This window comes from Anneissia japonica, unplaced genomic scaffold (genome assembly GCF_011630105.1).
Source record: "Anneissia japonica isolate Jap-2015-1 unplaced genomic scaffold, ASM1163010v1 scaffold288126_len377047_cov203, whole genome shotgun sequence".
NCBI classification, from domain to species: domain Eukaryota; kingdom Metazoa; phylum Echinodermata; class Crinoidea; order Comatulida; family Comatulidae; genus Anneissia; species Anneissia japonica.
Genome location: NW_022721684.1, coordinates 288,965 through 304,447, shown reverse-complemented (window position 1 = coordinate 304,447; position 15,483 = coordinate 288,965). Strand labels below are relative to the sequence as shown.

Below are 15,483 nucleotides of genomic sequence, written 5' to 3'. Positions count from 1 at the left end.
ATATATAGAGGCACTACAATGAAGGAGATTATAATGGAAGTTGCTTAGAATGAACCCTTTGTTCAACTATTTATTTATAATTTTATTCATTATTGTTATATATTTACACACTTTTTGTATGTGCTAGTAGACAAACAGAGCAATGTACAATGCTACTATTGTACACTCTTGATTGATAAACAAATCTTGGTAGTACACATTGAATGTGCAAACATGGCAGAGTACATAGCTGTAACCAATATCAAACTATAAGAAAACAATTAATCCCTTAAACTCCTATTGGCGCCAGAAAACAAACTCTTAAAGAAGAGAAGCCTTGGCCTCCAGGTAGGATAAAATATCCCTTTTGTTTCTGAGACAACAAAAAATACTTGTGCTATGCGGGCTATAGGAGAGGCTTCAGATACCAAAATTGTACCTGGGACATACCGAGGTAAGGAGGATTTTAAAAGACTCCTGGAACAAGTTAATTTCAATAGTAGATTAAACTTTCGGAAGTAATTAATCAAGCTTTGTTAATAGATCAACACATATGACTAAGGGAATTTTCAGTCAAGTGAAGTTTGCAATAAGTTGCAACAATACTCAGTTATTACATAAAAGGAATGCTTCAAGTATAAGACAAAGTTAATTCACTTATAACTATTCTTGAATTGATTAAAATTTTATACAAACTTACTATTACGCATAGTACTGTATGTAGGTTATAGGAGAGGCTTCAGATACAAAATTGTGCCTGGGAGGAATTTTTAAAGACTACTGAAAAAGGTTTAAATTAAACTTTCGGAAGTCATTATACAAGCTTTAATAGATAAACACATGATTAAGGGATTTCACAGTCAAGTGAAGTTTGCAGTAAGTTACAACAGTTCTCAGTTCATAGACAAAAGGCATTTTTCAAATATGAGACAAAGTCAATTCACGTACCTACTATTGACTTGAATCAATTTTTATACAAACTTACCCTAAATTTAATGAATTGGAAAATGAATGAATAATGCTACTTACTTGGCCAATATTTCCACCATTGCTTGGTGTGTAATGGCTCTAAATATAGATATGAGTAATCAAATATATTATTGACAGCATTTAAAATTGATAAAACTGACTTGCAAATAAAAGAGTAGGTCAAGTCAGGGCAACATTTAAAACTACCATAAAATCAATTAACTGTATATTTAGAAACTGTTCGATTATGAGTTTCATAAATATACCTGAAAAGAAAGCCTATAGTTTTTGAGGTAAATATGACTATAATTCATTAGAAGATAAAAATCACTCTGTTTTCTTAACTGTTACATATAAAAATGATAATAACATAAGATTAACCTCTATTTGAATTTGTTTATTTAATTATTTGAATAAGCTTTACATTTATACTTTGCCTAGAGGGATGGGGGTCAAAATAAAACACTCACACAACCTAACTCGCACTACCACAAAGTACAAAAAAAAAGAATCTAAAACAATTAAACCTAGCATGAAGTTATGCCAACAAATAATAAAGCATGTTCTTTCTAAACCTCAAAATAAAAAGGTGATAAAAACTTCAACATCAACATTAAATTTTAGACATTTGATAATTTTCTACCGAAACTGACATTTCTCACAGTAGCCCAACTAAAAGATTTTCAAAGAGTTCCACCACAGTAGCCAATAATATCCAAACAAAACAAAGGATCTGACAGCTGGGTGTAAAACTTTCTCATCATGTTTGTCAACTTTGCTGAGATTTAGCCCGAGGTTGAACGAACAATATGGACAACAGAGAAACCTAGTCCACCAGGAGAGGTAGCTATGCCCTACGGCACGTTTAATTACACGAGCGGGACAGGCTCAGGTGCAACTCCACCCACGTTTCTTCAGACTTCCTGCCACCAGCACTGCATGTACTGCATGTACACACAATACAAGCCTAGTCAACCTTGTTATTACCACCGGGTTCATAAGAAATTAGTTGTAGATCATTTACATTTAACACGAGCAGTTGGTATTCTAACCATTCTATTGTAGGTCATTACACGAGCTTAGTAAATCCATGTATAATTCTAACCTTAAAAAAAAGCAGTGTATATTTAGCCTGTACTACGCCCTTCTCCGTTTACTTGGCATTTTTGTGATGATTAGTGAACTGCACTTTAAATTTAAAGACAGGCAAATTTGAGTTGCAGTTGGTAAAATTTAAACATTGTTAAAAGAAAATAAACTCTTTTAACAGCATTTTCATTTGTGTGTCAAGTACGGCTTGATTATTTTCGCTTTTCTTTTTAAACAAATAACAGCTAATTTATATCCGATAAAACTTTTAAAATAACTCTGTACAGACTATGAAATAGAATGTAAATCATTTCCAAAAAGAAAAAAAAATATTTTTTATACTTTTCTATGGCTATTAATATACACAGCCATACTTAGTAGCACCAATTATGATTACCATCATCCTCAGCATACAGTAAAAGTTAGAGCCAGTGGCTCATAACGGCTCCATTATTACTGTAAAACTTTCAGGCTATAATTATAGCTGGATCACTAAGGGTTAAGACCACATATAGCTAATATAAATCCGTCAGTGAATTCTCGTGGTATAAAGATAGTTTTACTATCTAAAATTATCAGACTTAGCATGGAGTTTGTCTAGTCTTCAGACAGTAATCAAGGTTCTTAGTTATAAATTGCCTTTCTCAAACTGTTTTTTGTGTTCCTGTCCAAGAGGATGGCATCAAACAGTGCCGTATGCATAAATCAAAATGCAGCAACTACGAGTTAATGTGCAATTTGTATTATGTTCTTATCCAAGGCAATGGCATTATGGCATTAGGTGCTGCCTTGGTGTGCATAAATCAAAAGTGCTGTAAACTAAAGTAAGAACGTGCAACTTTGTAAGGGGTCGTTCACAATTATCAACATTTTCACAAGTGTATAAACAGTAATTTTTTTTGGTACCCCTCCCTCCCCTCTGAAATTGTACAAATTTTTGCAAAACCATTATCCATTTTTTTTTAGTTAACTAAAGCCATTACTTAATAATAAGTTTTAGGTATTTAGTTAAGTATTGCCTGAGAGTGCCACCGATACAAAGGTGAAGTGTCACAAATAAATAAAAAAATAAAATGTACTTAGAAATTAATATTATATCCATGATAATTTTAAAATTACTTTACATATTGCATGTTATTTTGAGTCAACGTGTTTATGAATATGTAAAAGTGTACAAATTTGTCCACCCCTCCACCCTAGCGTACTGTTTGTACGCTTGTGAAAATTTTGATAATGTTGAATGACCCCTAAGGGAATGGAGTTCCACAAAGCCATGCCTCTGGAAAAAATTAGAGAAAAAAAAGAGAGTCTTACTCTCATTGTTGAGTTACTCATCATCATCCTGTCCATGTCAAAGTATGTATGTTGTTCAGGTATTGAAACAAAATTTTGCAATTTTTTTGGTACTTATATAATGTTGTTATGGCTGAATATGGTTGGATACTGTACTAAATCAACCCACCAATATGATGTTATCAATATTTTCATGAAATGTCTTATGCACCTGTCTTTATAGTTAGGCAAATGGGCCAGGATTAAGACAAGGATTAAATTTAACTTGGAATTAAATGTAACTTAGTATTATAAGAATACGAAATGATGTTTGCCCTACCTGGTGTGTTACATGTACTGAATGCTCAGTACATTCCCAATGTGATGAATCCGATCCCCCTTCTGACGCATAATCAGTATAAGTAAAAGTCATAAAAATATGTTTTTTTAAATAATGTTAAAGTTCAAAATATCCTATAAATCAATAGTATCGAATAGATCTTGTCCAAAATTTAAAATTTCTTAAGTTTAAACAATTAGTCTTGCTTACAATATAAACAATATCACTGATAAGGTAACTTGACACAGATAAGTAAATACTCAATGCTTATTCTTGTGTTACACCCTTGTCGCCAGTAGTTTTTAACTGTATCCTTGATATATCAAAGTCTGTAAACAAATTAGCCATTTTGTATGAGTAGCAGTAGAGCCGCTAATCCCCACTACGAACCTCAAAGTAACGCTAACCAGAGCTACTTCATATAATGATGATTAAGTTCACAAAGCAGAAAATTTTAGCAAAATAAAACTAAATGTTTTAAAGAAATTTATGGTATTATCATTAAAGATATGTAAAGCTTGAAACACCCCCAAGAATTCAAATTGTTGAATATCTCATTTAAAACAATTAAATAGTTACTACAGTATCTATTTCCAATGGGAAATAAAATTGAAGTATAAATTTACATACTTTTTACCACAAATTCCCATTGATTACACTTTTTTTTCTAACCGGTAAATTTTTGGTCTGGCTTAGTGTTTTTATTTTTTGGCTAATTTCAGGCTCAAAATTTTACACGTGTTTTAAATAATAGAAAATTATTATTGTACATCAGTACACTCCTAATTTACTACCTTACTGTATTAGGATATTACATAGTCATACCTAAAATACTGCACCTGAGGTACAAATAAAATTTATTGATTTTTCTATTAAAAAAAAAAGAGGAAAAAAAACATCATTTGACATTTTACTTCAGTTCTTAGTTTGTTCTTATTTTTAAGCAATTTCAGCCTTAGTATTCTTATAAAATGTGTTCTTATAAAAAAAAGTGTATCAATTTGTGGATTTCTATACAAAACTTCAAAAAATAAAAGCCCATACTGTTATTTTTAAAATAACTCTTTACAGACTATGAAATAGAATTTAAAACATCACTAATCCCTCCTATCAAATAGAAAAATGTTTATATTACTATTATTAGATGGCTACGAGTATAGCCATAAATAATTGCACCAATTACAATTTCAATCATCAGCAGCATAAAAGGTAGAGCTAGATGGCTCATATATATTGGGTTGGGGGGGGGGGAACCTTTCGAGAATAGGCCATTAGGCTAAACTATTTTAAGGTTTTACGGTAACCATTTTTCCTACAGAAGTAGGTTGAACTAGGGTTCAACTAAACTGTAACACAGTTCTAACAGATATTATCAATGTGAAATTATTCATACAATATTCAATTCGTGCTTCATTCTGTTTTTAAGAGAGCAAATGTCCTTGTGTCATAGCAACCACTTAGGGAGAAACAAGGTAATATACAAAACACCCTACCTACAATCAAAACAGCCCTGTAGTTCCCAGTACCTAATGAAGTATTACAGAATGTCTGTTCATTCTTTGCTAGCCCACTGGACACATGCTTATCAATTATTTGACAGGAAGACAGTGCAAACAGAAAACATGCGTCTGAGCATCATAACTGTGATGTTAGCTTAATATCCGAATCATTTCACGCAGTTTTACACTAAAAGAAAAAGCTATATGCAATATAAGATATTAATAAAAAAAATATTTCAACTTTTGGAAGACAATTTACGTCACAGCAAAACCTCTGCAATACCGTAAGTCTTCCAAGGGAATACCTTGAAGTGCGCTCAAAATAGAAAGTGAAATTTTTTTTTTAATCAGAGGGTTTCCATCTTTGCAAGAAAGTGCCAGTGAGTATGAGATATAGGAAGGACTCAAGAACAAACACATGATATTTCTTGTGACAAAGCGAACATCACCAAGCTCTTGTGCGCATGTGATTAGCATGGTTTGTAGTGAAGTGTTCTGTAATCTACTAGTGTAGAAACCCTTGCTATCAATAAGATTTTAGGTTCACTTCTTCATAAAGTTGACCTGAATTCAAGTATAATCGCTTACAAAAGAAACTGGAAAAGTAATGATTTCTATTGTATCAACATACAATCACAGCAATCTACAGGTTTTGAGGTTCATTTATCAATAAGGTCACTGAATTACGGTGAAGTATAAATCTGTCACTTTACTTACAAAGAAACTAGAAACAGTTGAGAAAAAGGCCTACACTTTGTTTTTTTTTATAAGAACCAGTCAAATTTTTGGCAGGCTCAGTAAATTATGCAGTCTCCTTCAGTGTGATCCAGGAAAAGCTCAGAAGCTACTCAGTCAACCCAGCATATTTTTGGATGCTAGAAGACTGCCTTTGGGATGCGAAATTGCGAAACTATTTTACAGCAGTATATTACTGTACTGTATTATAGATGGTATTACAGACATATTCACACCTACTGCAAATAAGGCACAGATAAGATTTTTTGGTTTTTCTATTTTTTTCAAATTAAAAACTCTTTGACATTTTACCTCCGCTTCAATTTGTTCTTACATTTTTCTTAATTTTTAAGCGATTTCAGCATCAGTGTTCTTATAAAATGTGTTCTTAAAAAAAAAGTGTTATGTCATAAAAAAAAAAAATATGAAACTGAATACCTGAAATAATATAACAAAAGAACTAACTGAGTGGTAAAACGAAGTCAAAATTTGAACATAATTTCTTTTTTTCTCCATTTTTTTTATTTTGAAAAATGTTGGGGGTCCCCCAAGAATTTGCCAGTGATAAGGACAAAATTCTAAATTTGAAATGAAGGAAAACTACAAAGATTGATAATTTAGAGAAAAGGTGAATGATTGGAGGGCAGGCAGAGGTAGAGCATGACGTGAATAGATAGAAGGAATTAAAAGAGTGGATGAAACAACTTAGCTAAGGCTAGCAACACTAGCAATGTGTAGGACTTGTAAGCAAATGCAAGATATGGCTAGTGATACGTGACAAATAATCTCCAAGAAGAAAGCTAATGATGACTGACTATAAATAAAAGAAAGTGATGAACCTGACCTGTGCTTCTGAAGGTCATTAAATAATAAAGTAAATATGGCCATAGTAGAGTATGCCCCACAAAGTGAAAAAAACAAACTTATGATAAATTTTGGATTTTCTTTTTTTTATTATTTTATTTTAGCGCATTGAGACTTTGGTGTAATGCGCTATAGTAAATCCCACTACATTACATTAAACAAACATTAAATAGCAAACAAACATTACTCAATGGGACAATAAGAAATTGAATTTATTAAACACAATAGATTCTTTCATTTTGGATTCTTTAAAATTACCAAAAAAATACTTCTTTAATTATAACATTAAGTTTTTAAGGAATATAGCTTGATGACTGCATACCTTTGGCTGCATGCGTAGAATTTCCATAGCAAAAGACCCATAAGTAAGGGATAACTGTGCCGCAAAATCATTCAACATTGCCAGAGGATTACCAATAGGAACTTTCTTCAAACAAATTCCCTCTTCCTTAAGGATAACTTCAGTGCTTACAGACATCGATGACAAATTTGTTATTATCCACCACTGTGTATTACTGTATTACATATCCTACTTGCTACCAAATCCTGAATGAAACACAGTACATTGTGGATTTGGACCTTGCAGTAATTAAGACCCTAAGGTGCAACACTACACCCTCAATGTTGTGATAAAGAAACCAAGGTCAAAGACCTTGCTTTCACCACAAAATATTTGGACCAATCACAAGAGTTTAAACAAGTTTCGATTCTACCATTACTAACATGGGGAATGCATTTACTATCATTAAAATTACTATCTGTATAATAATATAATAATTAAGGAAACAAACAGCATTTTGATCTTTGATTTAAAGGAAGAATAAATAAATAGAAAAAATAAAAATTTTTTTAAATTATGAAATTCTACAATTTTGAAAACAGGAAAAACTACAATTTCTCTGTCCCTTATGCCTCAACAAATAATATTTAAATGTTTCACTGTACATATTCAATAACGTTAAATTAGGCTATAGGCAATTCAATGATGCCATTTCCATTGAGAATTACTCAAAAAGTTATAACCTGCTCTAACCATGGAGGTTTTATTTTTTGTTTTATTTCCTCCATGATCTAACAGACAGCATAATTTCTGATTAGGATAATCAACAATTCCCATGCCTGCACTTCCTTTATATAGATAAGCATTCTCCTTTTATAGTAATAAGCATCTGTGGCATACACAGTTGCTTATTCAGAGTCAGAGTTAAAAAAAATGTTAATACACTATAGTATTCAGAAAAGTCAGCAGGTTTGCTTGCCGGTGTACTGCCCAATTCACTAGAAGGACCCCACTGAAGAAAAGGCTTCAAATTTTTGTTGGTTATCTTTGATGTGCCTCACACGAAAGAATACAGTACTATATTTTAGAACACCATGTCAATAAGTATCCTCAATTATAATTACCATACTATCAAGAACACACTGGAGATATATTTAGACTCTCATTTGGAGGCGGACAGCAATAAAAAACTAAACCGAAATAATAAGCTTAAATGTCACAGAAAATCTCTCATTAGTACTTGTTTTCAATGTTTTCCATGTATACTTATCAATCATTATTAAGGTTATACAATCTATGACCTAAGGAGCAAGATTGGGGAACTTGTCAGAATATCTATTTTGGGAAAGGGCTTTATTCAAAGTTTATTTCAACCTTTATTTTCGGCACAAAACACCTAAAAATAATAAATATTTTTCAATTTTTCTTTCAAGTAAATAGTGCTGATTTACTTAGATGTCTATTGAGGTGGCCAGCAAAGAAAAACAAAATTGTGATGTCATTGAAATGTTTCATTACATGATTTTTATGCTATAAACTAAGTTTGTGTACTTGAATTGATATATTGCACTGTCACATAATTTTATGTGTGCAACATGTAAAAATGACTGAAAATTGCTGATGAAGCTTCTAAAGAACTTAAATTTCATATTGTACAGTATATAGGCCTAGATATTTATAATTCTCTGATTTTATTCTTATTAATGAGGTACGGTATTTTTAGCCATGTTCTTATGGCTTTGCATGTTATTTTAATGTACTACATTAAAAGAAGAAGCTTATTTTATCATTCCAAAATTTATTTTTGGCACAAAACGCCTAAAGTCAATGGTATTTTCTATTTATATTATCAAGTAAATAGTGCAGATTTACAGATGGATTCCTGGATCTGCCACTGTATTGTACAGTATATGTATTTATAATTCTCTGATTACATTCTTAATGATGCAAGTATTTTTAACCATGTTCTTACTGCTTTTGTATGTTGTTATAATGTACTATATTAAAATAAGGAGCTTATTTTATCACTTCAAACTTTACAAAACACCTAAAGTAAATACTATAAGCAAATTAAAATGAAGATTTAATTACGTGCTCATTGGAGTTATGATAAATCAAAATTATGATAGATTATAATGTCACAGAGAATGATTTTTATGCTGAACTAAGATCATCACTAATTTTATGTACTTCCGTTGATATATTACACCGGACACGTTACATATATGACATAATTTTATGTATGCAAGGTGCAAAAATCACTGAAAATAGCTGATGAAGCTGCTTCTACAGAATTTCAAATGCATATTGCAAAGTATATATATTTATAATTCTCCGATATTTATTCTTACTGATGCAATTATTTTTGAACATTTTCTTACTGCTTTGTATGTTGTTATAATGTAATACACTAAAAGAAGGAGCCTTAGCCAAGTAGCAAAAAATCATTGTTTCCTCTCCCGGGGTTTTCAAAAAGTTGGTGAGGGAGGTACTTAATATTTGATATTTGTTATTTTCCACAGTTTGTCAAAATATGCTAAAGAATGTTCTCTGCGTTCAAACTTTATTTTTGGCACAAAACACCTAAAGTAAATACTGTAAGCATTTTCTATTGTCAATTAAAAAGTGGAGACCCAAGCTCATTGGAGTAGGAAGGCAAAGAAAAACAAAATTGTGTTACATTGTAATATCACAGAGAATGATTTTTTATGCTATAAACTAAGATCATAATTTTGTTTGTGTACTTCCGTTGATATATTACATGTCCGTCACGTTACATCTATGACGTCATTTTATGTATGTAAGTTACAAAAATCACTGGAAATAGCTGAAGATTTTTCTAAGGAACTAAAAATGCATATTGTACAGTATATATATTTATAATTCTCTGATATTTATTCTTATTGATGCAATTATTATTAACCATGTTTTTATTGCTTTGTATGTTGTTTTAAAGCTAGACTCAGGAGGAAAATTTTTCTTGGTATGTTGTACAACTGTTTTTTCTAAGGGCCTGTTGCTGCTGAGCAAAAAAACACGTTTTTAAACGGTTATTAAAAAACACGTGTTTTTCCCCCATTAGAAACGGGCCACAAAACGAAAACACGGTTAGGAATGCGTTCTAAAAATGCGTGTTTTTACACGTATTCGTTATAGGGTTCGCATTCAGAAAACGCATGTTTTGTGGTACACTTTTCAGCTGCAACGCAATACCGTGTTATTCATGACCCGTCGGTGACCCAAATTGACTTCTTCGTTGGTTTGATCGCCCGTCCACGGGAATTCGGGGCGAAGAAAAAAATTAAACCAATAGGATGACATGCTTCAAGATCATAACATACTTTTTTCACACTTTCGTGGGGTGTTGTTTACTTCTTTCGCAGCATGCGCTGTAGCTCATAAGGTCAGCTTCAACTTCCGTTGGTGACCGTCATTTAAGCTCCGCCAACCTGCCAATGCTCGCATTACCGTGTTTTTATTAGTTGTACTTTTCACTAGAAAATGCGTTCAGAAGGAATTTAACCGGTGATAAAAAAAAATATGTGTTTTTGGCGTTATTCAGCAAAAATACGCCCTATGACACAAAAAGCATATTTGACGAAAAACTTGTGAGCGGTTAATAAAATACAGATTTTCGAATATTGGGGGGAAAAGGTGGAATAAAGGGTGGTTACCCCTCCCCCCCTTTTATCCCAGTTTTTAACCGCTCCCGAGTTTTTTTTGTCAAATACGCTTTTTGTGTCTTAGAAAAATCAGTTGTACAACATATCAAAAAAGTTCTTCCCCTGGAACCTGTCTTTAAATACTAAAAGAGAAGATATCTATTCTAGGAGTTTAGTCAGTACGTTTACTTCACTACAACCTATATTTTAGAGCACAAACCTAGATCACTACAACCTATATTTTAGAGCACAAACATATTAACCTAGATAAGTGCGAACAAACAGTTTTCTCTAAGGGGTAGTTCCTGCGATGATAATAATAATCCAAGGTGGGGGTGGTAAACTCAGTCACTGTAAGTTTAAATGTCAAGTTTAGTTAAGATCAAGTTAGTTTTAAATGTAAACTTAAGTTATTCTTTAATTTATTAATATGTGTTTATGAAATTCTATTCTCAATTGTGTAGTTTCTGAATTTAGTTTTTGTATTTTCTTATATACTGAAACAGCTCATAAATTATGTCTTGGGAAATTAAAACTGGGGGGTCTTGATACCCCTTTTCCCCAATTTTTCAAAACTCTGGATTTTATTAGCTTTTGGAAATTTTTTCATTTTGATCATCCCTTCAACGTTTTAGAATATTCATCGTGCAACATACCATGAAAAAAATTCCTCTGTAGCCTGCTGTTAAAATCAATTTATCTTTAATTCCAATCTTGTGGTTTTGGCTATCACTATTTATCTCACCACTGCCTTTTGTATAAATACCCACAAAGTGAACAAGTTTCCCTCAATACATAGTCATAAAGAATTATCCATAGGGACCTTGTCACAGTAAGTATTTGTTGTATATCACACAAGTTTTATGTAAAAAAATTTAAAAGATGGTAGCTTTATGGAAACTGAAGTTTCCTTCCAGACATTTTCACCCATCGCCTCCCCCTCCCGACAAAGGAATTTTGCCCTTTAATTAAAAGAAAGCAACCTAAGATAAACATTAATTTTCTTAATTTGACAATTTTGTTCATACAGTATCAACTTAATCTTGAGAGGGTAGACCATAATGCTGAGCATCAACAGTCGATTAAAAATATGGAGATTAATAGGTAAATCATGTTGATATTTTCTTTAATAATGCAATTCCGCCTTGGAACATTGAAATTAGAAATATGTAAATGAACATATCCAATCCGTCATTGACATGGATTCAAATGATACCCAGGGGGTGACGTACAAATTGCTTCTACTCATAATGACGTCACAATTGTGTACCTGTCTCTTATACACATCTAGATGTGTATAAGAGACAGTTTTTATATAGAGAATGGAGTGAGCTATTATTTTAGCTAATTTAGGTCTGTTTTTAGACCCACTTTTATTTAATATATTATACCTGTTACCACTATGGACTTTTTGTCTGAAATAAAAAGAAATGAATGAATGCACAAAACAAGATTTACATTATTAATATTATCTTTACATTATATTATTTAATCTTTAATTATTTAACTAAATATCTAGAAAGATTACATCAAAGTAGGATTAAAATAAATATGGTAAATTCTTACACTGCCAATATTTTCAAGTTATTTTTCATGATTCACCCACACACAAAAAAACTTAGGAAAAAAATTAAACCATATTAGAAAGAAGAAATCCATGACCCATTACAACCTTTGCTATAAGATCAAGAATATTATTTTGGACTGTTTTTCTTATTGGGGTTATGATTATATAGGTCTCAGAGCAGATGAAATAATTGTGACAAGGATCTTAAGAAGACATGACCTCTGGTTGATTATGATAATTCAAAAGATTAAGACAAACTCACGCAATCTATTTGTATAAAATATTTTTCTTTATTATCTGATATTAAATCACTCTCTTTGTTGAGATACAACTAATTCTATTATCCAACCATTTAACCTATAATGACGTACAAGTGCATCCCGTCTAAACGAATAACCTGCTATCGTAGTTTGTCAGTTGGCTCACATGTAAATTTCGCAAGTTTCTTGTTTGCTCTATTTTTTTGCTGCTGTCTCAATTTTTTTTTTAATTATCCCCTTCTAATCACTACATGCATTTCTTTATAACCAATCAGTCTATTTTACTGTTCAGTAAAAAATTATGCCTACAGGAATAGTCTAGCCAACAGTAACATAATAAATGGTTTTGGACACCATTATAAGTTGATTGACCTAATATTCTACAACCATGTTTGTTCACGTTTAAAACTGATTCGTAGAATTCGTAAGCACTAAATATCATAAAATGTAAGGGCTGGTATGTATTCTGCGAAGGGCTCTCATGTAATGCATTAGCCGCAGGTCCATATGGTCACTGATAAACCATACATCATACGAATTTACTGTTAGTTTGAAAGGTAATATTATCATGTTTACTGCTATATTCGAATACAAGTTTTGTCAATCTATTTTCTTCCCACCAGCAACCCATCTCCTTGTAGCTTCCCACTCACTGCAAAGTCTGCGGGGAAATGTAGTATGTTTACAATCATGTTGAAGATTACTGATCCCCTAACTGTACACTTCTGTAAACCCACCTCCTCATAGCCACCCCCTCACTGTCAACGTATAGCCATGGACCTTATTAATAGGTCCAAAGAGTGAATCACACAGTGCCTAAAAACTATTATATTTTGGAATATCTGTCAACATATGATGAGTAAGCTAAAACAAAATATGTTACTATTAATATCAAATGTCAAGTGAGAAAAAATATACACTTTAATGACCTTTATTTATTATCTTTGAATTTGCAGTTATACTTAGATTAGATTGATGACATCATCATGATCACAGCCAATCAAGAAGGCTGAGCAAAAGATGCTTACATTTTCAGCAAGCCTATAGAAGGATGAATACAATCTCAAAAATTACATAATTACAAAACAAGTGAAAAAACTACTTAATTTATTTTGTCATAATCTGTCAAATTCTGTGAATGAATGAACAAAGACAGATCAGAACAAATTACATAGATTTGATGAGCAACAGGAATTAGAACAGAGTACATGGGCGTCTAAGTGGGAATAATAGTGACAAATGTATTGGTGATTCGAAGAAATAAAAAGTGATTATGATGGCTTAAGTACGAGGCAAAGTATTGTGAAAAAGCATATTAATTAGTTGTACAAAAATTCACAACATTAGATATGGAGGTGGAGGAGGATGTATTGGGGATGAAGCATGATTTTTATTGAAGAAAACATTAATTAAAAAATGGATTTTAAGTGGGAGGAGGAGGAATCAGTGAGGAAAAACAATATTCTTAAATCTGTTGGAAAATTTGAATGGCATAGAGGCAAGAGAGTAAAATACAGGTTATTCATGAAGGTTTCATATCTAAGAAAACTATGGAAAGCTCTGTACACTATATTAAGCTTCCTATGACACATATTTGCCCATACATGGGCATGTTGATGTCATATCATAACCATATATGGACATGTTAATGTCATCATAAACATATATGGACATGTTATTATCATATCACTCCCATATAAGGGCATGTTGATGTCATATCACTCCAACATAAGGGCATGTTGATGTTATATCACACCCATGGGCATGTTGATGTATATCACACCCATATATATGGGCTTATTGATATATCACACCAATATATGGCATGCTGATGTCACATCACACCCATATATGGCCTTGTTGATGTCATATCATGACCATATATGGGCAAATCACAGGTATTTGTTACATAAACCTTCACAGTGTGAATGGAACTTTAGCCATTTAAATCTAAAATATATCTATAAATACAGTAAAAGAAAGAGAGATATTTTTATTTATTTCTACCGTAGTTGTAAGAAAACGTTTTGTTGCAACATAAATTCGGGAATTGGAAAGAAAGTATGTTGGCCACCAAGCAACACCCGACTACATCATTATCACTATCATCACAATCTTAATCTTAATCATATGACTTTCAATGTTCAGCCATATTTATCTTGAATAAAAGTCCCCATTCAAAATGCACACCTAGCCAAACTCAATATAGTTTTTTTTTTCCCCGGCCTTAGTATAATTATATCATCATCATTATCCTTAGCCATTTTATTCAATAAATGCAGATTATTACCTCCTCAAACCCATCCATCTTTTCTGATCCTACACTTTTTGGATTGAAAATTTTAAGAATTAATTACAGACTGTAACTAAACAGAGGTCCATCAGAATTATTAGTAGTACTACTAGAGGCTAGCAAAAAATTTAAAAATAAATTTTTCAACCAAAACACATAAAAAAAAATTAAAATGAAAGCTGTACCTACAGAACAATCACTATTATCTTTATAAAAATTAGTGCTAATATCCAACAATTATTCAGCATTCAACTACGTTCATATCTCACATATGGATCGAATTAGGCTGCAAAACTGAGAATATTACATCAAGAAAAGCATCAATCCTAGGCACTTGTAAAAGTCAGATGACTTCTTAATCATGATGTTTAGAAAAGCAAATAAAAAACAAAATATCACTGGGTTTCATATGATTTATTTGCATTCACAATGCCAGAGAGTGTGGTGAAATTGGAAGGAAACACTTAACAACATGCCAACAGACTTGAAGTGAAACTAGTAGGGGCAAGAGTGTTGTAATGTGAAACTTGCTCACCCCCAAGTCTACTGCACACGTGTTCACCCCAGACACAAATATAGAGAGACAAGTGTACACACATTATCATTCATTCACAAGTTCTTCTTGAAGTTAAAGATATAGTGATGAGCTTATTAAGAGTGAGTTGTTTTCTATA

General features: G+C 32.0%; 1 protein-coding gene across 1 annotated transcript in view; it reads right to left on the bottom strand.

Moving 5' to 3' along the window:
• LOC117111728 (rho guanine nucleotide exchange factor 3-like) overlaps positions 1-7,316 on the bottom strand; it is a 34,768-nt gene extending 27,452 nt beyond the window's left edge. Inside the window, exon 1 of the mRNA XM_033254726.1 lies at positions 7,070-7,316. Within this exon, the coding sequence (XP_033110617.1) occupies positions 7,070-7,225 (156 nt within the window). The 5' untranslated portion in view covers positions 7,226-7,316. The remainder of the gene's footprint in view (positions 1-7,069) is intronic.
• Between the last annotated feature and the right edge of the window lie 8,167 nt (positions 7,317-15,483).